The sequence below is a fragment of the Aethalodelphis obliquidens genome, unplaced genomic scaffold (assembly GCF_003676395.1).
Source record: "Aethalodelphis obliquidens isolate GAN/ISIS:26980383/991018 unplaced genomic scaffold, ASM367639v1 scaffold88, whole genome shotgun sequence".
NCBI classification, from domain to species: domain Eukaryota; kingdom Metazoa; phylum Chordata; class Mammalia; order Artiodactyla; family Delphinidae; genus Aethalodelphis; species Aethalodelphis obliquidens.
Genome location: NW_020838032.1, coordinates 5,037,511 through 5,064,102, shown reverse-complemented (window position 1 = coordinate 5,064,102; position 26,592 = coordinate 5,037,511). Strand labels below are relative to the sequence as shown.

At 38.7% G+C, this 26,592-nt stretch overlaps 1 protein-coding gene across 4 annotated transcripts in view; it reads left to right on the top strand.

The window, feature by feature from the left end:
• The window catches only part of NTRK2 (neurotrophic receptor tyrosine kinase 2), a 383,599-nt gene that overhangs the window by 82,297 nt on the left and 274,710 nt on the right, over nucleotides 1-26,592 (top strand). For all 4 annotated transcript variants that reach the window (XM_027094184.1, XM_027094181.1, XM_027094183.1 and 1 more), the window contains exons 11-13: nucleotides 2,935-2,970; nucleotides 5,997-6,097; nucleotides 16,534-16,633. In XM_027094184.1, the coding sequence (XP_026949985.1) occupies nucleotides 2,935-2,970; nucleotides 5,997-6,097; nucleotides 16,534-16,633 (237 nt within the window). The remainder of the gene's footprint in view (nucleotides 1-2,934; nucleotides 2,971-5,996; nucleotides 6,098-16,533; nucleotides 16,634-26,592) is intronic.

The following is a 26,592-nucleotide window of genomic DNA, read 5'->3' as shown; positions in this document are numbered from 1 at the left end:
TAGTTCTTCTAGGTCCTTGTTAAATGTTTCTTGCATTTTGTCTATTGTATTTCCAAGATTTTGCATCATCTTTACTATCATTATTCTGAATTCTTTTTCAGGTAGACTGCCTATTTCCTCTTCATTTGTTAGGTCTGGTGGGTTTTTATCTTGCTCCTTCATCTGCTGTGTGTTTTTCTGTCTTCTCATTTTGCTTATCTTACTGTGTTTGGCGTCTCCTTTTTGCTGGCTCCAGGTTTGTAGTTCCCGTTGTTTTTGGTGTCTGTCCCCAGTGGCTAAGGTTGGTTCAGTGGGTTGTGTAGGCTTCCTGGTGGAGGGGACTAGTGCCTGTGTTCTGGTGGATGAGGCTGGATCTTGTCTTTCTGGTGGGCAGGTCCACGTCTGGTGTTGTGTTTTGGGGTGTCTGTGGACTTATTATGATTTTAGGCAGCCTCTCTGCTAATGGGTAGGGTTGTGTTCCTGTCTTGCTAGTTGTTTGGCATAGGATGTCCAGCACTGTAGCTTGCTGGTCGTTGAGTGTAGCTGGGAGCTGTCGTTGAGATGGAGATCTCTGGGAGATTTTCTTTGTTTGATATTATGTGGAGTTGGGAGGTCTCTTGCGGACCAGTGTCCTGAAGTTGGCTCTCCCACCTCAGAGGCAGAGCACTGACTCCTGGCTGCAGCACCAAGAGCCTTTCATGCACAAGGCTCAGAATAAAAGGGAGAAAAGGTAGAAAGAAAGAATTAGTAGAAGGAGAAAGAAAGAAAGAAGGAAAGAAAGAAAGGAGGGAGGGGGGAAGGAGGGAAGGAAGGAGGGAAGAAAGAAAGAAGATGAAGTAAAATAAAATAAAGTAAGATAAAATATAATAAATTTATTAAAATAAAAAAATAATTAAGAAAAAATAGGAAAAAATAAAAACAAAACAAAACAACAACAAAAAAAACGGATGGATAGAACCCTAGGACAAATGGTGGAAGCAAAACTGTACAGCATAAATATTGCTCTCAAAGTCCACCTCCTCAACTTGGGATGATTCGTTGTCTATTCATGTATTCCACAGACATCAAGTTGATTTTGGAGCTTTAATCCGCTGCTTCTGAGGCTGCTGGGAGAGATTTCCCTTTCTCTTCTTTGTTCTCATAGCTCCCAGGGGCTCAGCTTTTGATTTGACCCCGCCTCTTCGTGTAGGTCGCCGGAGGGCGTCTGTTCTTCTCTCAGACAGGACGGTGTTAAAGGAGCCGCTGATTCGGGGGCTGTGGTTCACTCAGGCCGGGGAGAGGGAGGGGCTCGGAGTGCGGGTCGAGCCTGCGGCGGCAGAGGCCGGCATGACGTTGCACCAGCCTGAGGCGCGCCGTGAGTTCTCCTGGGGAGGTTGTCCCTGGATCCTGGGACCCTGGCAGTGGCGGGCTGCACAGGCTCCCCGGAATGGGGGTGTGGATAGTGCCCTGTGCTTGCACAGAGGCTTCTTGCTGGCGGCAGCAGCAGCCTTAGCGTCTCATGCCTGTCTCTGGAACTCCTTTAAGCAGCGCTCTTAATCCCCTCTCCTCGCGCACCAGGAAACAAAGAGGGAAGAAAAAGTCTCTTGGCTCTTCGGCAGGTCCAGACTTTTTCCCGGACTCCCTCCCGGTTAGCCGTGGCGCACTAACCCCCTGCAGGCTGTGCTCACGCCGCCAACCCCAGTCCTCTTCAGGTGCTCCGACCGAAGCCCAAGCCTCAGCTCCCAGCCCCGCCCGCCCCGGCGGGGGAGCAGACAAGCCTCTCGGCCTGGTGAGTGCCGGTCGGCCCTGATCCTCTGTGCGGGAATCTCTCCGCTTTGCCCGCCTCAGCGCTGTTGCTGTGCTCTCCTCCGCGGCTCCGAAGCTTTCCCCCTCCGCCACCCGCAGTCTCCACCCGCGAAGGGGCTTCCTAGTGTGTGGAAAACTTTCCTCCTTCACAGCTCTCTCCCACTGGTGCAGGTCCCGTCCCTATCCTTTTGTCTGTGTTTGTTCTTTTTTCTTTTGCCCTACCCAGGTACGTGGGGAGTTTCTTGCCTTTTGGGAGGTCTGAGGTCTTCTGCCAGCGTTCAGTAGGTGTTCTGTAGGAGTTGTTCCACGTGTAGATGTATTTCTGGTGTATCTGTGGGGAGGAAGGTGATCTCCGCGTCTTACTCTTCTGCCATCTTCCCGGAAGCCTTCACCGGCTCTTTTTGACAGTGATTTTAAAAAGTTAAAAAATTTTTCGTTTTTTGCAAATTCTCTTAGTAATATTTTTAAATGAATATTCTGACCATCTTGGAGACTAACGACACATCCAAAATAATTAAATGATATACTCTTGAATTTCTCTGTGATATAACATTTATTTATAATCTCAGTAGAGAAAGTACATTTGTTTTTCTATGCTGTATTAGGGTAAAAAAAAAAAGGGTTTATTCTGTCATAGAAATGTCCCTGAAGACCAAGTGGAGAGCAAAATTGTGCTTTAGGTATTATTATCTAGGCTGGTTAATAACGTGTTTGTGAATACAAATGGACCTGCCACAACATAGTTTGAAAGTAACCCCCAAATCATCAGAGAATAACAAAAGTGGTATAGAAATGATCTGTTTCTGGAATAGAAATACCAAAGTTACAGTTAAAATGACCAAGTGTTTAATAGAAACAGTTTTAAAAAAAGGAAATGGTCATAATTCATTGATTGTTGAATATTTTCTTGCTAAAGTGATTTGTAAATTCTGTTTATCCTTTTCTTTCCTTTTTTGGAAGAGGATTGGAGGTTGTGGGCTTGGAGAGAGCAACAAGGTTAACATGAAGCAAACCTAGAATTTCAGATTTTATTCCCCTGTCCTATAAAATAGTCTATTCAATTAGAAAACTTTCAATGTATATTTAGCTGATTTTAGTGAGTATAAATTAGTAATTTTTTAACTTCAAATGCATACTTAACAAGATATCTTTGTTTTGTTTTCTTTTTAGGTGCAAACCCAAATTATCCTGATGTAATTTATGAAGGTAGCTATCCTGTGGTCTGTATTTTGTATTTTTTTCAAAATGTTTGTCTAAAATGAAATAAAACAATTAAAAGAAGAACTAACTTTAAGCTCAGTTAAATATATACTTCAAGCATGACATAGGCCAAAATAATATTTCAAAAATCATTCAGTATTGATGGCTGTTTTCCCTTGATATTTACAATGCCTGTAAATAACGTTTTCTCTCTCCTGCTTGTTCTTGGAAGTAGTAAATCCATTGCGCTGCAACAGACATTTTGTTTCCATAATTGGGAACTAATTACCTGTTTAAAAGCCATGACTACCAAGAAAAGGGAGGTGTATCAGTTTCTGGCCGTGACAGTAAAGCCAATTCAAAATTATGTTTCTTACAAAATGAGGAAGGCTGGCTCATACACAGGAGCCTCAGAGGCAGGGCATGTTTTTTTTTTGTTTTTTGTTTTTAAATTAAATTTATTTATTTATGGCTGTGTTGGGTCTTCGTTTCTGTGCGAGGGCTTTCTCTAGTTGCGGCCAGCAGGGGCCACTCTTCATCGCGGTGCGCAGGCCTCTTACTATCACGGCCTCTCTTGCTGCGGAGCACAGGCTCCAGATGCTCAGGCCCAGTAGCTGCGGCTCATGGGCCTAGTTGCTCCGCGGCGTGTGGGATCTTCCCAGACCAGGGCTCGAACCCGTGTCCCCTACATTGGCAGGCGGATTCTCAACCACTGCGCCACCAGGGAAGCCCCAGGGCACGTTTTAAGGTTGGTGAAACCAGCAGCTCAACCATGTCATCAGGGATCCAGGTTTTTTTTTATCTCTGCACTCTCCTGCCCATTGTACTGGCTTCACTGAAGGCTGGTTTCTCTTACGGTTTTAAGATGAGTCATTCACATTGATGAGAGAAAGGGAAGAGCTTTTGAAAGTGTTCCAGAAGAAAGAGAACTTTCCCAGAGACCTCCACCAAGCCCTCCTGTATCTGATTCAAGACTCAGTTGGGTCATGGTCCATTTTTGCCTCCAGTACTGAGAAGAGGGCTGGATTACCCTTGACTAGCTAGACCCACGCCTAGAGTTTCGATCAGCTTCCCCAGAGGATGTGCTTGATCCCCTTGAATAAAATGGGGTTCTTCTAGGAATGTGGAAAGGGAGAAACCCAAAGATTCACTATATTAGCTTACCAAATATCTTATATTTACTTTGCTATTTTAATTGAATCCCAGGGCTGTTTTACTAGGTATGAAAATCCATCTTTAACAGTTTTCAAACCACCTTCATGACCAGGAGGCTTCCGTTTGGGGAAGTGGCAGGCTAAATTTCAAGACTTGGCTTGAAATTTAAGATTGATTAAAACTTACATTGATTAAAAAGATACATTTATATATTTATTCTATAAAATCTATTCTTTAATTTTATATACACGCCTTGACAAATGTGTATATTTATATTTTTAATATAAATATAGTTTATAATTTTAATATAAAACAATTCTCTGTATGTTTATTGTACGTGTGTATATTTAACTTGAGCTAATTTTAACTAGGGAATTACATTGTCTTTACCTGCTTTATGCATGTTAAGCCATCTTTCCTCCAAACTGTGGTTTGGATAATTTTGTGCATGTGATTTGTGTATTTTTATTTTTATTTGTTCTGATATGGCTTAAAGAAAGTATGTCAAATTGTGTCACAGAGAAATATGTTTGAATTGTGATTTTCAGTTTTAAAATTATGTTTTGGACTCCTTTCCAATAACTTTTAAGACTCTAAAAATGTCATCTTTCCATTGGTCTCAGGTCACACTTTGGATCTTTGGGCTACAATGTCATGATATTAAACTATAGATACTTTAGTGGTTTAATTTTGCATGAGTAGCTGGATATAATATGAAAAGGGAAAATAAGCAAATAAATGATATCTCCTACTGTTTGATTGAAATATTAATAAGTTCTAATATATTCAAAATGAAAATGGTGAGAATGTAGTTTTGCAGTTAAAAAGAAAACAGCTACGGATAGAAAATATATGCTTTTTCTGTTAATTTTCATTCACATTCAAAGGAACACTCTGCTAGTAAAATTATAATTTAAATTGGTGGCCCTAAGGCCAGCTTGATAATTCTACCAAGGGAAGATTACCTAGGGCTGCCTTAATGAGTTTGTTTGTTCAGGATGGAAATTGAAGGCACCATACCTATTTAGAATAAAAATACAAAAATTTATAAACAACATGGTCTGCAATAAGCTTACCAAAAACTTTTTATGACTTTTATATGTAATATGTTAATAAAAACTTTGTCTACAAAAAAATCATTTACTTATATCCTGATCCCTGTAGACTAAAATTGATTCAGAAGAGCAACTGCATTTGAGAACTGAGAACATACCCTCACAATTCTAAATGTTGTATTGGTGAAGTTCCCTACACATTAATTCTGAAACTGATATATTGGCAATACAGAACTCTTCAAAAAAGTTCAGATGTGGACCCAAGTTCCCTATTGGTGCTGATTCCACATTCTACCTTGAGTGCTTCTGCCTCGGAAATCAGAGCTGCTGATTTCAAGCCTGGTTCATGTCTAGGCTCTGTTGCCTTCTTGCCAGTTGACTTTAGACTAGTCATTTAACATCCCTTAGCTCTCATTCTGCAGCTGTAAAACTTGTGGTTAGACTCGATTTCCAAAGACCCTTCCAGGTCTGTAAATCTGACTCTTACATGATCGATTCTTTTTTGTATTTTCATTAAATACTTTATCAAAAAAGGAATATATTCTTATGTGCAAAGAAAAATCCTAGACCTGGCTTGGAATTTGACCAAACAAAACAATGATGTAAAGATCTGGGCTGAATATAATTTTCGCATCGCACAGTCCTAACGCTGCAATGGATTTAACCCAACGGCGGGTCACGCTTCTCCCCAGCCACGCTGTCAGTGGTTTGGAATCTTGTAATTTGTCTTGCTTCATTCTGGGTTGTACTGTGGCCTCATGTTTGTTGGCAGCCTAATGACAACTTCATACTTCCTTCTTTTTCCCCTTTCTCCAATTTAAGATTATGGGACTGCGGCAAATGACATTGGGGACACCACGAACAGAAGTAATGAAATCCCTTCCACAGATGTTGCTGACAAAACCGGTCGGGAACATCTCTCGGTGAGTGGGATACTTAAGTGTTTCGTGGAATGGTTCTGAGCATTTTGGATGCTTGAATGTTGAAGGAATGGAGCTGCTTCAGTGCGAGTCTTTCAACAAAACATTTTTATTGTGCAGCTATAAATAGAGTGTTGAAGTGTGGAGAAACTAATGGAAGGGTTTAAGAGAGTGATAAAGGTACCATATAGCCTGTGACCTACTGCTGGTGATTCCTGTTTTAAATATCTGTCCTTTAAAAGATTATTGCTAGAAGAGCAAGAAACCAGCTTTCTCATTCAGGGACATGTAGAGTTCTTTCTGTCTCCACACCTGTCTCCTTAAATATTTTAATAAAAATTTCAGTGCCCACCAAATGTAAGGAATCCAGTAGGTTCTGGAAGGGACAGGCCGTGGGGGGATATAAACATACGAATGAAACACGTATCTGTCCCTTTGGAGCTTACACTTAAATTAAGTCAGAGACCTGAGACGTGAATATTAGCACCTAAATTACAAACAGAGGCTGAGCAAGGCAATGCGAGAGAGCGAAGGAGAGGGGCAGGCGCCCTGTTCCTTCCTGCTGGGAGAGCCAGAGGAGTCTTTGCGGGACAGGTGGCCTTTTCCATGGCCTGTGCGGAATGCCTGGGATTTGGACATAGCGGAAACGAAGGGCAGGGCGTTTTGGGTGTGTGAGCCTGAGCCTGCAGTCTGGAAGCATTCTTGCTTGGAAGGTAAGGCATGTGAGGGAGGGTGGTCCGAGGCAGGGCCATGAGGTCTTGAACCACAGTGCCAGGTAGTTAGCTTTATGGCGCAGGGAGGAGCATTGAAGGGAGCGTGAGTGAGCAGCAGGGCTGCATCTCCCTAGGACTGTGTGGCAGGGCTGGTCTGTCAGCTGCTCAGGTCAAAACCCAGCAGATTCCTCCATTCTTTTCTTTTCCTCCCTGTCTTGTGCGCCCAGTCTAACATCCTGTGAGTTCTGCCTCCTTGTAAACCACCAACCCATCCATATCTCCCCACCTCCCCAGCCTCAGCCACAGGCTAACCCAGGGGCTGGCAAACTATGGCCCTCGGGCCAAGTCTGGCTTATGCCTGTTTGGGGGCAGTCTACAGGCTAAGAATAGTTTTTACATTTTTAAGTGGTTTGAAAAAAAATCAAAAGAAGCGTGACATTTTGTGACAAATGAAAATTTTATGAAATTCACATGTCAGTGTCCATAAATAAAGTTTTATTGGAACACAGTCATGCCTATTTACATATCATCTGTGGCTACTTTTGCGCTACAGGGGCATGTGGAGTAGTTGCAGCAAAGTCTGTATGGCCTGCAGTGCTGGAAATATTTATCATCTGGCCCTTTGCCGAGAAAGTTTGCCACAATTGCTTGTTCCTGGATGACTGCCACAGCCTCCTACCCTGTCCCCCCTCCCACTCTTGTGATCTTCTGGCCATTCTCCATATAGCAGCCTGAGTGACTTTTTTAAATAAGTTTTTTATTTTATAAGTTTCATCTGTACTACCTTGTGATCCAACATCTGAATACACTAAAAAGTGATCAGCCCCAGAAGTCTAGTTGGTATCCGTCTCCATACAGTTGACCTCATTTACCCATTTTGCCCACCCCCAGCTCCCTTCCTTTCTGGTAACCACTAATCTGATCTCTGTATCTATGAGTCTGTTTCTATTTTGTTTTCTTTGTTTGCTTGTTTTTTTTTTTTTTTGATTCTACAAATGAGTGAAATCATATGGTATTTGTCTTTCTCTGTATGACTTATTTCAGTTAACATAATACCTTTAAGGTCCATCCATGTTGTCATAAATGGCAGGATTTCATTGCTTTTAATGGCTGAGTAATATTCCATTGTGTATATATACCACATCTTCTTTATCCATTTGTCTATTTATGAACACTTAGGTTGTTACCACATCTTGGCTATTGTAAATAGTGCTGCATTGAACATACAGGTGCATATATCCTTTTGAATTAGTGTTTTCGTGTTCTTGTATAAATAGCCAGAAGTGGAATAGCTGGGTCATGTGGTAGTTCTATTTTGAAGTTTTTCAGGAATCTCCATACTGTTTTACATAGTGACTGCACTAATTTACAGCCACACCAACAGTGTATGAGGATTCCCTTTTCTCAGCATCCTTGACAACATTTGTTATTTCTTGCTTTTCAATAATAGCCATACAAACAGGTGTGAGGTGATATCTCACTGCAGTTCTGATTTGCATTTCCCTAATAATTAGTGATGTTGAACATCTTTTCATGTGCTTATTGGCCATCTGTATGTCTTTGGAAAAATGTCTATTCAGATCTCCTGTACATTACTACAAACAAATTGGTTGTTTGTTTTTCTGTTGTTGAGTTGTATGAGTTCTTTATATATTTTGGATCTTAACCCCTTATCAGATATGTGATTTGCAAATATCTTCTTCCACTCAGGAGGTTGAATTTTTATTTTGATAATGGTTTCCTTCACTGTGCAGAGCTTTTTAGTTTGATGTAGTACCATTTGTTTATTTTTGCTTTTGTTTCCCTTGCCTTTGGATTCAGATCCACAAAAACATTAAAACTAATGTCAGTGAGGTTACTGCCTATGTTTTCCTGTAAGAATTTTATGGTTTCAGGTCTTACATTCAAATCTTTAATCCATTTTGAGTTAATTTTTGTGTGTGGCATGAGATAGTGGTCTAGTTTCATTCTTTTGCTTGTGGCTGTCCAGTTTTCCCTGCACCATTTATTGAAGAGACTATCCTTTTTCCATTGTATGTTCTTTGCTCCTTTGTTGTAAATTAATTGTCCATATACGTATGGGTTTATTTCTGGGTTCTCACTGCTGTTCTCTTGATCTGTGTGTCTGTTTTTGTGCCAGTACTATATTGTTTTGATTACTATAGTTTTGTAGTACAGTTTGAAATCAGGGAGTGAGATACCTCCAGCTTTGTTCTTCTTTCTCATGATAGTTTTGGCTATTCGGGTTCTTTAGTGGTACTATTCAAATTTTAGGATTATTTGTCCTAGGTCTATGAGATATGCCATTGGAATTTTGATAGGGATTACACTGAATCTGTAGGTTACTTTGGGTACTATGGACATTTTACAATATTAATTCTTCCAGTTCTTGAATATGGAATATCTTTCCACTTATTTGTGTCTTTTTCAATTTCTTTCGTCAGGGTCTTATAGTTTTCCGTGTGTTGGTCTTTCACTTTTGGTTAAATTTATTCCTAGTTATTTTATTCTTTTGGTGCAATTGTAAATGGGATTATTTTCTTAATTTCTCTTTCTGATAGATCATTATTAGTGTATAGAAATGCCATACATTTTATCATGTCATCTGAAAATCATGACAGTTTTTACTTCCTCCTTTCTGATTTGGATGCCTTGTATTTCTTTTTCTTGCCTAATTTCTATGACTAGGACTTCCAACCCTGTGTTGAATGAAAGTGGCAAGAGTGGGCATCCTTGTCTTGATCCTGATCTTAGATGAAAAGCTTTCTGCTTTTCACTACTGAGTATGATGTTAGCTGTGGGTTTGTCATATATGGCCTTTATTATGTTGAAGTATGTTCCCTCTGTACCCACTTTGTTGAGTTGTTATCATAAGTGGATGTTGAATTTTGTCAGGTGCTTTTTTCTTCATTTATTGAGATGATCATGTGATTGTTTACCCTTCATTTTGTTAATGTTCTGTATCGCATTGATTGATTTGCAGATATTGAACCATCCTTGAATCCCTGGAATAAATTATATTTCATTGTGGTGTATGATCCTTTTAATGCATTATTGGATATGTTTTGCTAATATTCGTTGAGGATTTTTGCATCTGTGTTCATCAGGAATATTGGCCGGTAATTCTCTCTTTTTTTGTGGTGTCCTTGTCTGGTTTTGGTATCAGGAAAATGCTAGCTTTGTAGAATGTGTTTGGAAGGCTTCCTTCCTCTTCAATTTTCTGGAAGAATTTGAGAAGGACAGGTCTTAAATATCCTTGGAATGTTTTGTAGAATTTGCCATTGAAGCCCTTTTGTCCTGGGCTTTTGTTTGTTGAGAGAATTTTGATTGCTGTTTCAATTCCCTTACTAGTAATTTGTCTATTCAGATTTTCTTTTTCTTCATAATTCATTCTTGGAAAATTGTGTTTCTAGGAGTTTATCCATTTGTTCTAGGTTGTCCAATTTTTTGGCAAATAATTGTTTATGATAATCTCTTATGATCCTTTGTTTTTCTATGGTGTCATTGTTATTTCTCCTCTTTCATTTCTGATTTTATATATGAGTCCTCTCTTTTTTTATTAGTCTAGCTAAAGTTCTATTGATTTTGTTTATTTTTTTAAAGAACCAGCTCTTAGTTTTATTGATCTTTTCTACTTTTCAGTCTTTATTTATTTCTGCTCTGATTTTTATTATTTCCTTCCTTGTACTAATAATGGGCTTCATTTGTTATTCTTTTTCTAGTTCCTTTAGGTGTAAAGTTAGACTGCTTATTTGGGATTTTTCTAGTGTCTTGAAGTTGGCCTGTATTGCTATGAACTTCCCTCTTGTAACCACTTTTGCTTCATTCCAAAGATTTTGGTATGTTGTATTTCTGTTTTTATTCGTTGCTATGTATTTTTTTAAAATTTCTCCTTTTATTTCTTCAAAGACCCATTGGTTGTTTAGTAGCATGTTGCTTAATCTTCACGTTTTTGTAGTCTTTCCCATTTTTTCCTTGTGATTGATTTCCAGTTTCATACAATTGTCAGTGGAGAAGATGCTTGATATGATTTTAATCCTCTTGTATTTATTAAGACCTGTTTAGTGACCTAACATGTGATCTATCTTGGAGAATCTTCCATGTGCACTTGAGAAGAATGTGTATCTACTGCTTTTGGGTGGAATGTTCTTTGTATGTCCAGTAAGGTCATCTGGTATGTGTCAAAGTCTGATGTTTCCTTATTAATTTTCTGTTTGGATAATCTATCCATTGGTGTAAGTGGGGTGTTAAAGTCCCCTACTATTATTGCATTACTCTCAATTTCTCCCTTTAAGTACATTAATATTTGCTCTATGTATCTTGGTGCTCCTGTGTTGGGTGCATATACATTTGTAAATGTTACATCTTCTTGCTGGATTGACCCCTTTATCATTATGTAATGCCCTTTGTCTTTTATTACTGTGTTTGTTTTGTCTGTTATTCCAGCTTTCTTTTTTTTCCATTTGCCTGGAATATCTTTTTCAATCTCTTCATTTTCAGTCTTTGTGTATTCTTTCTTCTGAAGTGAGTATCTTAGAGGCAACATATAGATAGACTATGCTTTTTTATCTGTTCAGTTGCTCTTTTAATTGGTGAATTTAGTCCTTTTACATTTAAAGTAATTATTGACCAGTATGTATTGCTGTCATTTTGGTAGTTGTTTTATGGCTGTCTTTGTAGTTCCTTTCTGTTCCTTTCTTATTCTCTTTCTCTCTTACCTTGTGTTTTGGTGGTTTTCTTTAGTGTTATGTTTCGATTCCCTTATCATTTTTTTCCTGGATTTACTATAAGTTTTTCCCTTGTGGTTACTATGAGGTTCACATATAACATCCTATGTAAGTAGTAGCCTATTTTAAGTTGGTAGCAACTTAAATTTGAACACATTCCAAAGCTTTATCTTTCTTACTCCCCATTCCTCCATTTTATACTTGTGATGGCACAAGTGGAGGCTTTGTTCATCTAGTTTTCAGGTCCCTTTCTGAGGGAATTATTTTATATTTAGTTGAAAGATTTGCTGTGTCCATGGTAGGAGATGAGTTTAGGATCTTCTTACACCACACTTGAGCCTTCTCCCTTGAGTGATCACTCTTTTATTATCATTCTCAGAGTCTTCCCAATGCATTGTAATAAAACTTTTGTTATAGAAACCAACTCCTCATGGTGGTTAACAGGGCCCTACATATCTTGACCTTGTCTGTCTCTCTGACTTCATCTCCATACTCTCTTCACTGTTTACCAACTATCTTTTTAAAATACTCTCTTGCATGTTCCAGGCTTACTCTTGTCTCACAGCCTTCACATTTGCCGTTCCCTTTAGAAGGTATGCACTTCCCAATGGTCATCACATAGCTTTAGCTAGAGTGACCAGCAGCAGCCATTACCCTGTTTCATTTTCTTCTGAGCAGTTATTATTGTGTGCAATTACCTTGATTATTTATTTGTTTACATGTTCAATATCTTTTTCCCTTCCCTGATTCTTTAGTAAGATTCTTAGTATAGGCAACTCAGTGTTTTTCATGGCTGTATCCCTAGTCCTTAGAATAGTGCCTGGCACCTAGGAGGTGATTAGACTAATGATGAACGCTATAGAATGGGTTTCAGAAGAGAGGGATTAGAAGTGGGGTGATGATGATTTAGGTGTCTGGTGCAATGATAAAGAGATGTGATGGGTATTTAAACCAGGGCCATGCAGTGGGACCAGGAGGCTCATAAATAGATACAACTTAACTGCAACTCAAAATATGCACATCCAGTATTTGGAGACACACACCACACACACATTTCCACAGATGACTATATGCATTGCATTGAAATAACAAGGAAAACTGTTGTGTTAAATCAACTGAAGAATGTTTTCTAATTCCTGCCTTATGCATTTATTTCAGTTTTTACTCTCATACCAAACCACTTAATGTTTCTTGGTTTGAGAACGTTGTTTGCATATGTAAGGAATCCAAGGAACATGTGTTAAGCCCACAAATGTGTATGTATTCCAATTACTAAAAATTATATACCAACTTCAGTTTTCTCTTTTGAACCCAAATGATAAATTTAAGCCCCCAATTGGTGTATCTTGATGTTTGAACTATCTATAGTAGTGTCATTGGAAGGCAAGAGGAGTGAAAATAATCTTCATTGAAAGTCTGTATGTTTCGACTTCACCTGTGGCTCTTAGAGATCTGCATGAGAGATACAAGGCAATGTTTTGTAGAATTTAAAGAAAACTTTTAAATTATGTGTGGATCAAATATTTGATACGTAACAGTCCCTGATCACAGGAAAGATCATTAGATTAGAAAAAGAGTTTCAGAGTCAGGGAGCTGATACAAAATTCAAAGGTGTTTTCAGAGCATTTGCAAGACAGCCTTAAGCAGTCACCTTTCTGGTCTAGCAGATGCTCCTCATGAACCCTGCTGGATTTGCAGAGGAGAGCAGCTCTTTGTTCTGTGCTGAGAGGTAGCCTCAGATAAAAACCAACTAACCAACCAACCAACCAAACAAACAAACTCACTCCTGCTTTTCTCCCATGTGAAGACCACCCCCACCCCAGCACACATGCACAGAGTACATGAAATTCTGTATTTATCAAATAACTTGTTTTTGAGGAAATGATTCTTCTCATTGTCACAGGAGTTTTTGTTTATTAAAGGATTCTTTACATTTAGAACTGCTTCAATAGGTTTAAATATTTGTTAGCAGATCATCAGCTGCTTTTCTGGAGAAGAACACCTTTCCATTTTCTAAGATGACTTAAATATTCTTTAATGAAGTAGATAATGCAGGGCAGGTATTATTATCCCCACGTACAAGTGAGGAAACAGAGGCTGGGAGAAGTGAAGCACCTGTGAGGTCTCACAGCTGGTAAAGGCAAGGTATCCTGGGTTCATTAGGACATAGGTCTCTTGAATGCCAGCTGAGTACTTTCCAAAGTGGGTAAGACTGTGGTTCTGCAGAGTGATCCTGGGACTCAGGGCAAGTCCTCCAAATGTCTCTCTGTCCCAGGTTCCTTATCTATAAAATAGTGTTTGAACTCATTTATTAATGAATTCTTCTTTCATCTGTAGAATTTTGGAATTTAATAATAGGGTAGAGAAACTTATAGCTAAAATATTATGATCTCTTTCCCTTGCAAATGTTAGTTAGAAATAAAGATTGAGAAAGAAACATCCGAAATCATTAGGTAAGTTTGAGGGAAATGATCTTGGTTAGAACAAGTTGATTTATAACTAGCCTTTTAGGAATCACTACCACTCTATTTATATATAGGCCACAGAGACAGAGTTAAGTTTGTACTCAGACATCTGCAGAAGCATTCTGTGGGACAGCCACTCACAGCTGAAGCACCAGAGGAGAGAATGATTACACCTTTGCTCCATCCTAGCCAACTGTTTGGCATGTGCTCTTTTCTGTGCTTTGTAGCTTATTTAATGCTGTCCCCATCTGACCTCATCTGAAGGTGCTGTGGAGGGATTAGCCATATGTTTTTATTATCCTGCCTTCGCTCTCAGCCACATGCTTTGGAGAGGCAATGTAGTGGGTAAATCACACATAAGTCACAGGTTTTATACTTGAGCAGACTTTGATTCCAATCCCAAGTTTGAGAGGTATGATCTTGGGCTGCTTATTTATTTATTTATTTTATAAATCTCAGTTTTATCATCATCATCATAGCCAACATAATTAATTACTTATTATAGTAAGCACTATGTCAAGCCCATTATCTGCATTGACTAATTGAGGATTTATAACAACCTGCAAGGTAGTGTTATCATATTTTCTATTTTATACATGAGGTTTATGAGATGCTGAGAGGTTAAGTAATTTGGAAACCATGTAGTTAGTAAGTGGTAAATCTAAATTTCAAACTCAGGAACAATCCATATTCTTAATCTCCACTTGACACTGCCTCTCACTGTGGGCTGGGTATATCAGTCAGGATAAGCTATGCTGCAGTAACAAAACCCCCCAAGTGTCAGTGGCTTAAAACAACAGACGTTTATTTATTGCTTCATTACACGTATCGGCTGGGAGCTCTATCAGCATCATCCTCATTCCAAGATGAGGCTGACAAGGCAGCCGCCTTTTGAAAAGTTAGCATTTATTATGGCACAGAGAAAGAGAGCACTACCCTTGCACTGTTAACGCTGCTATTATTGATGAATAATTTTTTTTGTGGGGGGCTCTCCTGGGCACTGCAGGATCTTTAGCAGCATCCCTGGCCTTGAGCCACTAGATGCTAGTAGCACCTTTCTCCCAGTTGTGACAACTCCAAATTGCCAAATGTCCCCTGGGCGCAACATTATCCTCGGTTGAGAACCACTGCTTTAGTCTAAGATCTTGCAGTAAGCAGTGAAATCCTCCTCCTGGCAGTGATACAAGTCTCAACTCATTGGCCAGAACTAGTCACCTGAACCCATCTCACCACAAGGAAGCCAGGAAGTGAATCCTACAAAGGGAAACACAGGGGAAAACAGAAATGTTTGGGAAACAGCACTAATGATTACCACAGATGGGGACAATAATAATATGTCATATGGACTGTTATGTGGATTAAATGAAACTTAGACATTTAAGTCAGTATGGACATCTAGGACAGTTTAGGCAAACTATATCCAAATCCAGCTGTCCATCTGTTGTGGTAAATAAAGTTTTATTGGAACACAGACATGCCCATTTGTTTGCATATTGTCTGTGGCTGTTTTCACACTACAGCAGGGGAGTTGTCTAGTTGCAACACAGACTGTAGGTCCCCAGAGCCTAAAATATTTAATATATGACCCTTTACAGGAAAAGTTTGCCAACTCCTGGTTTATAGAAACAAATTTATTTTGGAAGCAGGACTTTGGGGTAAACAGCCAAAATGGAAGATGATGCATAGTCCTGTGTCGATCTTTGTTTCTAAATTGTTAGTGTGTACTTAGCATTATGCACTTGTGCCTCTGTGATCCCCAGCTTGGGGCTGTGACAGGATTCACAAAGATCTGCATCTACTCTCTCTCCTTGTATGATTCACAACTTGCAGCTACACCTTTAAGTTAAAAAAACAACTTTGTATTGATCTTTCTCATACATACAGAAAAGTTCACATGTCATAAGTCTACAGCCTCATGAGCTTTCACAGGGTGTGCTCACCCACAAGTGCCTTCCTGCTCCCTTGCAGACCTACTCACTGCTCTAGGGCACCCTGACTTCTAAGAGCAACAGTAGTCAACTTAAAAAAAAAAAATTTATCATGGACAGTTTTCAAACATGTACAGTGGTAGAGAAAATCATGAATGAACCCCATTATATCTTTCAGCAGCCTCAAAAATTATTAGTATTTTGTCATTCATGTTTTATATACTCTCTCTCTCACTTCTCTCTCCAGATAGGTAGGTAGGTAGGTACATAGGTAGATAGATGGATGGGGAGAGATAAAATATCTATTATCTATACATTATATAATAATATAGGATGTATTAGTATATGTTAATCTGTATAATATCAATTGGGTCCCCATTTTTATAAGCTTTAACTTATCTTTTCTCATTTGTAGAGATAGGGATAATAATAGGACCTGCATAAATCTTCCTAGGGTTGTTAAAGATTAATTGATATCCATAAAGCTCTTAGAAAAGCAGGTAGTAAGTATTCAATAAATATTAACCATCTCCATCAAAATCAGCATCACCTGGATTTAAGAAACTAATTATCAAGACCATAACTGCCCTCCCTTCCTTTCTCTAGGTCTATGCTGTGGTGGTAATTGCATCTGTAGTAGGATTTTGTCTGCTGGTAATGCTGTTTCTGCTGAAGTTGGCAAGACACTCCAAGTTTGGCATGAAAGGTAAGAAGGGTTGTGTTTATTTTACTTCTTATGTGGAATCATTTTTGGCTTGTGACTAATGCTAATTACCACTAAAGAAGGAAGCAGCTAGATTTACGATGACTAGGGGTGAAGGCTGAAAAAATAGGAACAAGGCTATGATACTACAAATCAAGACAGAGCAAAATCATGTTGATTATTCAGCACTACTCATTTTCCAATGAGGACAGTTATCCCAGAAGACACAGAACTGGTTTCTTGAGTTTCAAGTGCCTAATAATGATATAAAAAAATAGTACCCGAGTTTTACTTTTGTTTCAGAAAGGCAGGCCAGGCTGGGTGGCAGTAGGCTAGTTATGGACACATGTATTTTGTGTAGAAAGGTCCTTTCTGTTGTACATTTGACTTCTAGAATTTCCATGGTGTGCTTTTTGTGTTGCTGCTGCTTTTTCAGAGTCTCATTTTGAAATTTAAAGTGTTGGGAAGCAAAATAACAGCCTTTGGAGGTACATTGATGCTCTGTGAATGAGTGGCTTTTTATTTTAGTGGAAAAGTTCCTAGTGCTCGATTAAAAATTAGGGTCTCTGTTGCCTCTCAGTAGAACATTGGTCTCTTTTAGAGGATTGAAAATTCATTTTGGGGGACAGGGGAAACGTATTTAAATGTTCTTGTGATATAAGTAGCCAAGAGTTTCAGTGATTAAAAAGCATTTGCTCTGAAATTTAAGCGTATGTATTGACTCATATGTTATCGTTAAATTCTGCGTGGTCTCTTATGAATAGCCACTCGCTTGGGAAATCTGTGAGGAAGGTTTAGTGGTGTCTTTCTTAATTGTGTTGGGGAGACAGTCAGGTGGGCTTTCTTGATCTGTACGGTTCATTACAATTACCATTAATGTCACTTGCTTACTTGAAAGTGATCTTTAAGTAGCAGTAAATTGCCCAATGTACACTGGGCTCTGGGGTGAATCAGATCCATTTCTGATGCTTTTTCCTCTGCCTTTGTTGGTGCCCATGACCAAGATTCCCAAACCTGAAATGAATGAGGAGGAGCCGTGGTAAATTAAGCCTTAAAAAAACACCTAAACCTTCTCCTGACTCCCTGTTTGGCCTGTTGATCCTTGACATTTCTTTTGAAGGAGGGAAGACCTCTCATTCTCCAATTATGAATAAGGCTTGGGAGAGGGACTGTACTGCAGTGATTTTAATTAATCCTATGGTGGTGGTTTGCAAACTTGACTTTGCCTCAGAAACTCATGGAGAGCTTGTGAAAACACAGATTTCTGGGTTACCCTGAGAGTTTCTGATTTAATAGGTCTGCGGTGGGCCTGGAAATGGGCATTTCTGATGGTTTCCAAGGGATGCTGCTTTTTCCCAAGCATTCTCAGAGAATCACCTTTCTGTGGGATAAACATGGGTTCCCAGGTCTCTTTCCAAGCATGACAAGATGTGGGAGAGGCATTTCAAACCAAACCCACCCATGGCTTCAAAGACCTTTCTGGGTCCCCATGTTCGGCTGGCGCCCAGGTCTGGCCTAGGCTTCTCCTCTCTGTATGTTAGCCGCCTCCCATGGGATTTTGTTCTCTTCATCCTGATCAGATGCTTTCTTTCCTTAGAGGCACTTGGGGTGGATGTCCCCGAGCAGAGTGTTTACTGGACAGAGCCAGATTCTAGCTCTGTCACTTTCCTGTCTTGAGGGTTGACTTGGAAACTTTCATCTTGTGGGCTCTTCAGAGAAAGGGTATGTTCAGGTCCTACTGGGAGCTCAGAAAGGCTTTGGGAACCCTAGGAGCAATATTTGGGAGTCACTCCCCACCCCCACTTTGTGTTAAGAAAACAACAGAAGAATGATCTGTAAATGTGAACTCACTCTCTGTAGTGCAGTGCTGGAGGAGAACAAAAGGCAGACGTTTTGTTTCAGAGAAGATTGTATTTCATATAGTGACTCTGTCACTAAGGCTGACAAAGTCTTTTATTTAGATAATTTGGGGTGACCACTGCTGAAGCACCTACAGTTTCCGGGTATAACCTAAGGTTATCATTAATGATTGGTAAGAAAGATTTTACTTAACCTTGTCACAGATCCAGTAAATGACTTTCTTCAGGCAGAAACTACTAGAGCATATGTTTTACTCCCTTATTTTTAGACATAAATAAAATTATTTTTAAAATTTTGTCTCAGAGACTCAGGTTCTTGTTTAGAATAGCTTTTTTCTCTATTTTTAGCTACACGTCTAACTGTGCCATGGTTTGGACAAAATGGGCCTGAGTTGAGGTTCTTGTTTTATTGGTCAAATGCTGAGCTGTAATTTAGGGGACCTAGAAGAGAAGACGAGGCTCATGTAATGAAACTACCTAAAAAGTGGTGTTTAACAATTACTGTAAGTTAAAAGGACCTCTTGTATAGCATAGGGGACTATATTCAGTATCCTGTAATAACCTATAATGGAAAAGAATCTGAAAAAGATATATATATATATATATATATATATATATATATATATATCACACACATATATACATATATAGATGTAAAACTGAATCACTTTGCTGTACACTTGAAACATCAACTATTCTTCAATCAACTATACTTCAATCAGCAAATTAATGTAACTTAATGTACTTTAAATGCTATTAGAGCTGTTGAAAAACCATACATTTTTAAAAGGGGAGAATGTGTAAAAACACTATTATACTTCCTGAAATAACCAGAAAACATGTCACTTGTGATTTCTGAGTAACAACGGTATGAAATGTGCATATCCTTGGCCAGAACCAGTGCCTTGGTTCTGTGTAAGAGGCCAATGGCTGACGTGCAAATGAGCTATTCCAAATGTAATTCTTGCCCTCCTAAGCACCTTTGGGGAGATTCTACCGCCATGCATATTCCCTTGTCCTGGGGACAGATTGAGACTGAAGGACGGCAGCCAGCCCACTCATAGGTGTTTCCAGCTTTTTGCATCCCCAGCATTGCGCACTTCAGCCTCCACTGTTTCAATCCATGGTAGCAGCGTTGGGATTATAGATTACGGTTTAATAGTATTGATTCAACTGATTCCCAGGGTAACACAAACCAGAAATCTCTTAAAATCACACTGCAGCTGCATGCAGGGCAACTCAAGATTTATGGATCAACCCTAGAATCCAAACATCATTGATGGCATTGCTTTCCATGGGAAGGTGATCCCTAAATTCCAAATCAGGGAGTTAAACCTAGATCTTAGAATACAGCAGTGAGCTGTGCCGTGTTCTTTGCAGATGGGTCTATGTGACTGTAAGCTTCATAGGATTTTTTTTCTATCTGTTCTGTCAGTTCACTATAACCAAATCCTGATGGTACAATCTAGAACATAGAGGCCAGACTGTGAGCCCCAGAGTTCATATTGGTCTTGTTCATCATTACTTACCCAGTGCCAAGGCCAAAGTTGGCAGTTGATAAATATTAATTGTTGGAATGAATGATCACAGAGAGTTTTCAACTCCATCCACTTTAGGTTGTTAATTGGAAAACAGTAATATTTGGAGGGCAGCTTGTGTATGAATGGTTAAAGAGAGATAGTGGAGCTTTTCTAAGCTTCTAAACTTAAATTCTTCCAGATAAGTAATGGTCATAGACAGGAGGTCATTTTGTCCAGGTTTTGTCTTAGGATGTGTGGGTTTTCACACACTGTTTTAAACTGTTATTGTTGTTGAAGTTTGGAGGATTCATTTTGACTTTCCATTTTGCACGTGAGCCTCTTCAATTTCTGCCTCTCTCCCTCCAAATGTGTGGCCTCGTAATATGTGTCTTTGTCCAGCTTTGAGACTGGCAGAAGTGCCAGATGGTGGCTCTCATCTTGGTGTTAACCTAGAAATTATGTTTCATTATCGTTTGATATGTTTTAAGCCTCTTGTTGCAAGTGTCCAATAGACTACCAGCCCTGTTTCAATAAAGATGTCAAGAGGTAGAATTTATCCTATTCCATTTCTCCATGCTCATTTCTGTGCCTTAACACCATCCTTTTGGCTTTTGGTTGAATATCTAGTTATCATAATTGCAGAGTCCTGAATAAAGCTCCTCTGTTAGCGTTTGGCCATCTGTATAGGGATTATTCATATGCGTGTTTAGTATGGGTGCATGAACTATATAACACATCTATCTAAATCTATGCCTGTATCGATACCCTGGAGGTAAATGTATAATTTTATCCCTTTTCTTTGAAGAATGCCTGTGATTTATTTTAATTTTCACTGAAGTAGGGCTCAAGGACCTTTCCAGAGCAGCTCTATTGCCAAAGGAACAGGCAATCAAGCCTTTGAATGCTCTCATTTTTGTTGTAACCAAGTCTTATGTTTAGTTCTCACATTGCTTCCTGGCTCCCTTTCTTCGTTGAAAATGTAGAAGTGCACATAAAGAGGAAATGGAAGCATCTAGGGGCACAGGGGCTGCCAAGTCTTCTGAAAGTGATCCACATTGGGAGCCCCGCCTGATGGCATTGATAATGAACAGGGTTGGAAAAAAAAAATAAGGGAATCAAAAGGGCGGAGGGGGATTGGCAGTCATCACACTGGTGAAGAATAGCTGTGACCATCAGCTTTCTGTTAGTTGCGTTTCCTGATGGAAGTCCACATACAATATTTATTCTCTAAGTACCGATGCCTCCTTTGTCCTTCTGGAGTAAATATAAAAGTGACCTGAAGAGGTCCCGCAGGAGGAACTGGAATAGGAAGCCTTTTCCCTTATTCAGGTTTGATGGCCTGCAGATTTCCTCTGCAGCCTCCTGTCCTTGACATAAACCGCTCATATGTCTTCATTCCTGCTAATTGAGCAGTAGGCATCTCCAACTCATAATTGACCAAAAAACTACACTGCCTGAGAACACAGAGCCAGGTTTTAACTCCAGATTCAATGTCCCCAGTTTAAGTTTCTCCTCTTATATAAATGATCTTCTAAATATCTTTCAACAGCAACCAAAAATTTGGTTCTTTAAAAATAGTCATAAACATAGTGGGACCAAAGCTAAAGAGGTTGAAGGTTAAAGCCTTTTATGTGAGCTGAAAATAATTCTGGAAAATTTAGGAGGTTGACTTTAGCAGATATTTGGATCAACTTTTAAAAGAGGGAAAAATGTGACTGAAAGCCAGAAACACAGTTATAGAAACTTCTGTAAGGACAGACTGTTTTCCGTATGATCCTTCCCCCCCAACCATTTTTTTAAAAAGACAAATAACATTTAAGTATTATAACAGTAACACATGAATGCGTTCTCATTTTTCAAAATTTCAAGCACTTTAGAAATATATAGAGCTAAAAGGGAAAGTTCCTCTTCATCTTCCTTTCCCACTACCATTTCCACTCCTAGCGGTAACCTTCTTTAACCATCCCCAGTGCATATATTATGTCAATAATAAGATATATAGCTCCATTCATTATGTAGATAATCAAATATATTCATTTTTGTTTGCATAAAGACATTATAATACCAATCTTGTTCTGCATCTTTTTAAAGGTAACTGTTTGCCTTGTAGATCTTTCTGAATCAATTCTTTTCTGAATTCTATTCCATAGTATTTCTGAGTACTCTGGTGTCAGGCTACCTCGGTCTGAATCCTGGCTCCGCCCATTACAAGTATGTGACTTTGAGCAAATTTCTCATCCTCTCTTGCCCCAGTATTTCCATCTGTAATGGGGCAGTAACTGTACCCACCTCAGAAGCTTGTTATAAGATAAACAGAGTTCATGTATGTGAAGCACTTTGGAAAGTTACTGGCATTTAGTAAATAAAAATAATACCTTACTTATAAAGACAGACATTTGGAAATGAATTGCTGAGAGAAAAGGTTTGTATATTTTAAATGTTGATTTTAAATGTTGATAGATTACCTTGCAGGAATGCTTTATCAATTTACGCTCCCACCAACAGTAGATGAGGGCATCGTTTTGTTTATGCTTTCACCCATATCAGATATTATCAAACTTTTTTAGTTTTGCCAATTCACTTACAGTGTTATTCTGATTACTAATAAGGTTAAGCATTTTTGTCATGTGAAGAATAGAAAGAAATGTTTATTTTTATTTGTTGACTTACCTTATAAATTATATGTACTAATCTTTTATTGGTTATATACATTGCTCATATTTTCTTCTAATCTTTTGACTTTTTAAAATAGTGTCTTTCGGCAAACAGGAAGATTTACTTTTTTTATAGAAGGAAACCTGTCCATCTTTTTTCTAAGTTTTGCATTTTGCTGAGGAAGTCTTTCCATCCCTGAGGTTGTAAACATACATTTTAATATTTTTTTCACTAGTTTTACTTTGTTTGTGTTTTTTTTTACATGCTCTTTAATCTCTTTGAAATTCTTTTTTATTTTTAACTTGATGTGAAATACTCTCTCTTTCAGATATATATGTAATAAAGATATTTGCGTGACATTTTCAGAGAGACCAACAGTACTATTTTAACTTTCTGGAATCAGAAAGTCATTAATAAAAAGAAATTTTGAAGAGTTTAGTGATTAACTTTTTTTAAAAGTAAGTAATAGGCTTTGTTTGTTCTCTTATTTTATTCTTACAAAAGAGTATCAGAGAATATAGGGTTTTTGTTTTGTTTTTTTAACTGCCCTCCCCGGCTTCAGTATATTTTAGCATTCTCTTAATAGAGAACAAAATTTGTCAATAACAATCAAGTCCTTGGAAATTTCATAAAAGACATTCAGTTGAAAGAGTTATTGAGTAATTTGACAAAGTGGAAATTAATCAAAAGAAGAGTTAACCCAAGTGTGCTTTTCTTGTCCTTTGGAGATGTTACATAAACCTTTACCCTTATATTCGTGAGGTGAAGATCTACTTTCTGAAGTCTCTTCTTGTAGGGTCACCATTTGGGTTATGCCTGTGTGAGGGCAGAACGTGCATATTCTTTGCAGCATATTGAAAATGGGCCCAGAACTTTCAGGAACTGGCTCGATCAGGCAAAACAGGAAGCAGAAGTAGCAGCGTTTTTCCCATTAGCTTTCGGAGTACACTGACCTTGAACTTTTAAAATTCCCTCTCTTACGTGGGTATCCCATAAGCCCAGTGTGATTCATGGGAGAACCCAGGTTTGCCTGTAATGTAGAAAGTGCAGCTGTATTGTTTAGGGACTTCCCACGCTACTAGTTTCACAAAAAGGTAAAGGGTCCCTTAAGAAATTAGATTTTGTACTTAAAAGTCAGAACTTGCTACCCTCTCTTTGGTCCTCCATAAATCCTGTGGTGAACTCACTTTGACCTCCTTACACAGATCATCACGCACTTTAAAAAAGACTTCCCAAACTGTAAAGTCTGCTACTTTTCTTCTTCTTTTCACCCTTCATTTCTCTTTTTTTACCTTTCACTTTTTTCCCTGCCATTTTGTCTTTCCACATCTCTGTGCATCCTAATTTTACATTCTTCCCTCCCTATTTTGGTTTTCTTCCTCCTCATTCCTAGCATCTGATTTTGGTGGACCAGCTTTTCAGAATTTGTGAAGACGACAGATAATAACTTGGCTTAAATTGTAACATATGCTCTGACTTTATCCTACTTTATTTTGAGCAAGAATACTGAATGACTCGGGGAATAAATTTAGCTCTAAATCAGTGGAACTGTCACGTGGTAATTCAGAAGACAGCCTGTTTGAACATTGCACATCCTTCATGTTTGTAAGTTGTTAACTCTTAAGTCTTCAAACCTACCAGTGTATAGAAATGTAATATTGGAGACTTATGAATCAGACAAGTTTGGGTTCAAATCTCATGTCTCCCACCTGCTAACTATAATTTTAGGCAAAATTTTAAACTCTGTAAACCGTAGGTTCCTCTCTGGTAGATGCAATAATACCCATCTCTTAAGTGGTTATAAGAATTAAATCAGTGCTTAGTTTCATGCCTGGCTCGTTGAACTAATTCTCTGAGGCAGTTATTGTTCAGATTTATGTTTTAGTAATATATCACTAAGGAAAAGAGTATGAGGAGAGTCCTGTCTGAATTTATACTGATTCAGAATTGCAGAAAAATGTCCCAAATGCATACAGTGTATATTTAAGGTTTATTAGTTGAATTTATAGAAAAGAATTGTAATTTTAATGTGTTATATTTTATGGGTATGTATTATGAATATAAAGTTGCTGAATCATATGCTTATTTTAAGCCTTTGAGTCCTTAAAGATACTGTGTGCGAATAATTACAAATTCTTAACTTTCTTGTCCTTCGAACAGTTCATCTGTTTGAATTGTTTTGGGGTTTATGAAGACTCTGTTTTATCTGTTGATTGATTTGGTATGTAGACTTTTGTAGGGAAGGGGCAGAAAGAGCAGGCAGGGGTGGGATGGGGAAGAGAGCCCCTCCCTCTTCCCTCAATAACATCAGCTTAAGTCTAGAAATATGAGCTCATGGAGCCTTCTGTTCTGATGTGCTTCCTTTTTTCAAGGGGGGATTGCAAATGCTAAAATAATTTAACAAAAATAGGCTTTAATTTTTGATATACAGTAAGTCCCCTGCATACGAATGAGTTCCTTTCCAAGAGCACGTTCATAAGTCCATTTTGTTCGTAAGTCCAACAAAGTTAACCTAGGTACCCAACAAACACAATCAGCTGTATAGTACTGTACTGTAATAGGTTTATAATACTTTTCACACAAATAATACATACAAAACAACCAAACAAAAAATAAAGAAAACATTTTTAATCGTACAGTAACTGAAAAGTACAGTACAACAGCTGGCATACAGGGACTGGAATCGAGTGAACAGGCAAGAAGGGTTACTGATTGGAGGAGGGAGAGGAGGTGGGAGATGGTAGAGCTGAAGGATCATCAGCAATAAGAGACGGAGGGCAAGCTGCAGTTTCACTCACGCCTGACGTTGATGGAATGCACGTTCGCATCTTTGAGAGTTTGCAACTTGAAGGTTTGTGTGTAGGGGACTTATTGTATTTACAGCTTCCTTGAATGGGTCATCCAGGACATCCACCTTACACAGAAACAATGTTAGCTCTTTGTATATAAAATAAAAAGTTAAAAACTTCCAAAAGAAAAAGATGAAAAGAGCATTCTGGAGAAAATAAATTCTTCTTTATGCAATTGATTGTCACTTGTGTTATTATAATCACAGACCAAGATGCTGTACTTCCAGAGAAGCCAAGGCTTTTGGCAGGCAAGTGGTGGTGGAAGATCTTTGTTTTTATCAAGACATCAACACAAATAGAATTACATTGGCTTGTTCTGTGATCACCTAGGAGCTTTAGTGGTCTGAGGACAGACAGAATGAGAGAGAGAGAGAGAGAATGAGAGAGAGAGTGTGTGGTCCATTCTAACTCACCAAGTCTTCAGTAAGAGATTAATATCCTGAGTTGAAGGCAGAGATGTCATCTCAGCCCTAACTGTATCAGTGGAAGGAAGGAAGGGGACTCAAGTTCAGGGCGGGAGTGGAGTGGGAGGGGAGAATGTTGGGAATGAGGTGGTATTCCTATTTACAATCATGGTTGTCATCTTTAGTAGTTCCGGCAAGACTTGAGTAGAGTAAGCCGTGATTTTCCCGCACTTACTTCCTGGATCATCTGTAAAAGAAAATTGTGTAAAGACCAGAATTAGCAGTATGGGACCAAAAGACATCTGAGGGTCTCCTCGAGCTTTAATATCTACCATCCTGTAACATAGCCATTTTTCAAAACAATGACACACTCACTAAAAGAGTCTGCCATGCATTTCTGATGATGTCCTTTATTATTATGGCGTGTAATGCTACAGTCTTTTTTTTCTTCACTGTGAAACCACAATCTGTTATTAACATATGAAATATTGTGTCTATATGGTCAATGCTAAATAATCCTGGATATGTTTTCAAATTTATGGTCATCTTAAGAAAATATTGCCTCTCAGTTATAAACAGAAGATATTTCTTATTTAGTTACATTCCCAATAATTCTGTTTGCATGTAGCATATATCCTGGCAGGGGTACCTTTGACATCCCAGCTCCAGAAAAGA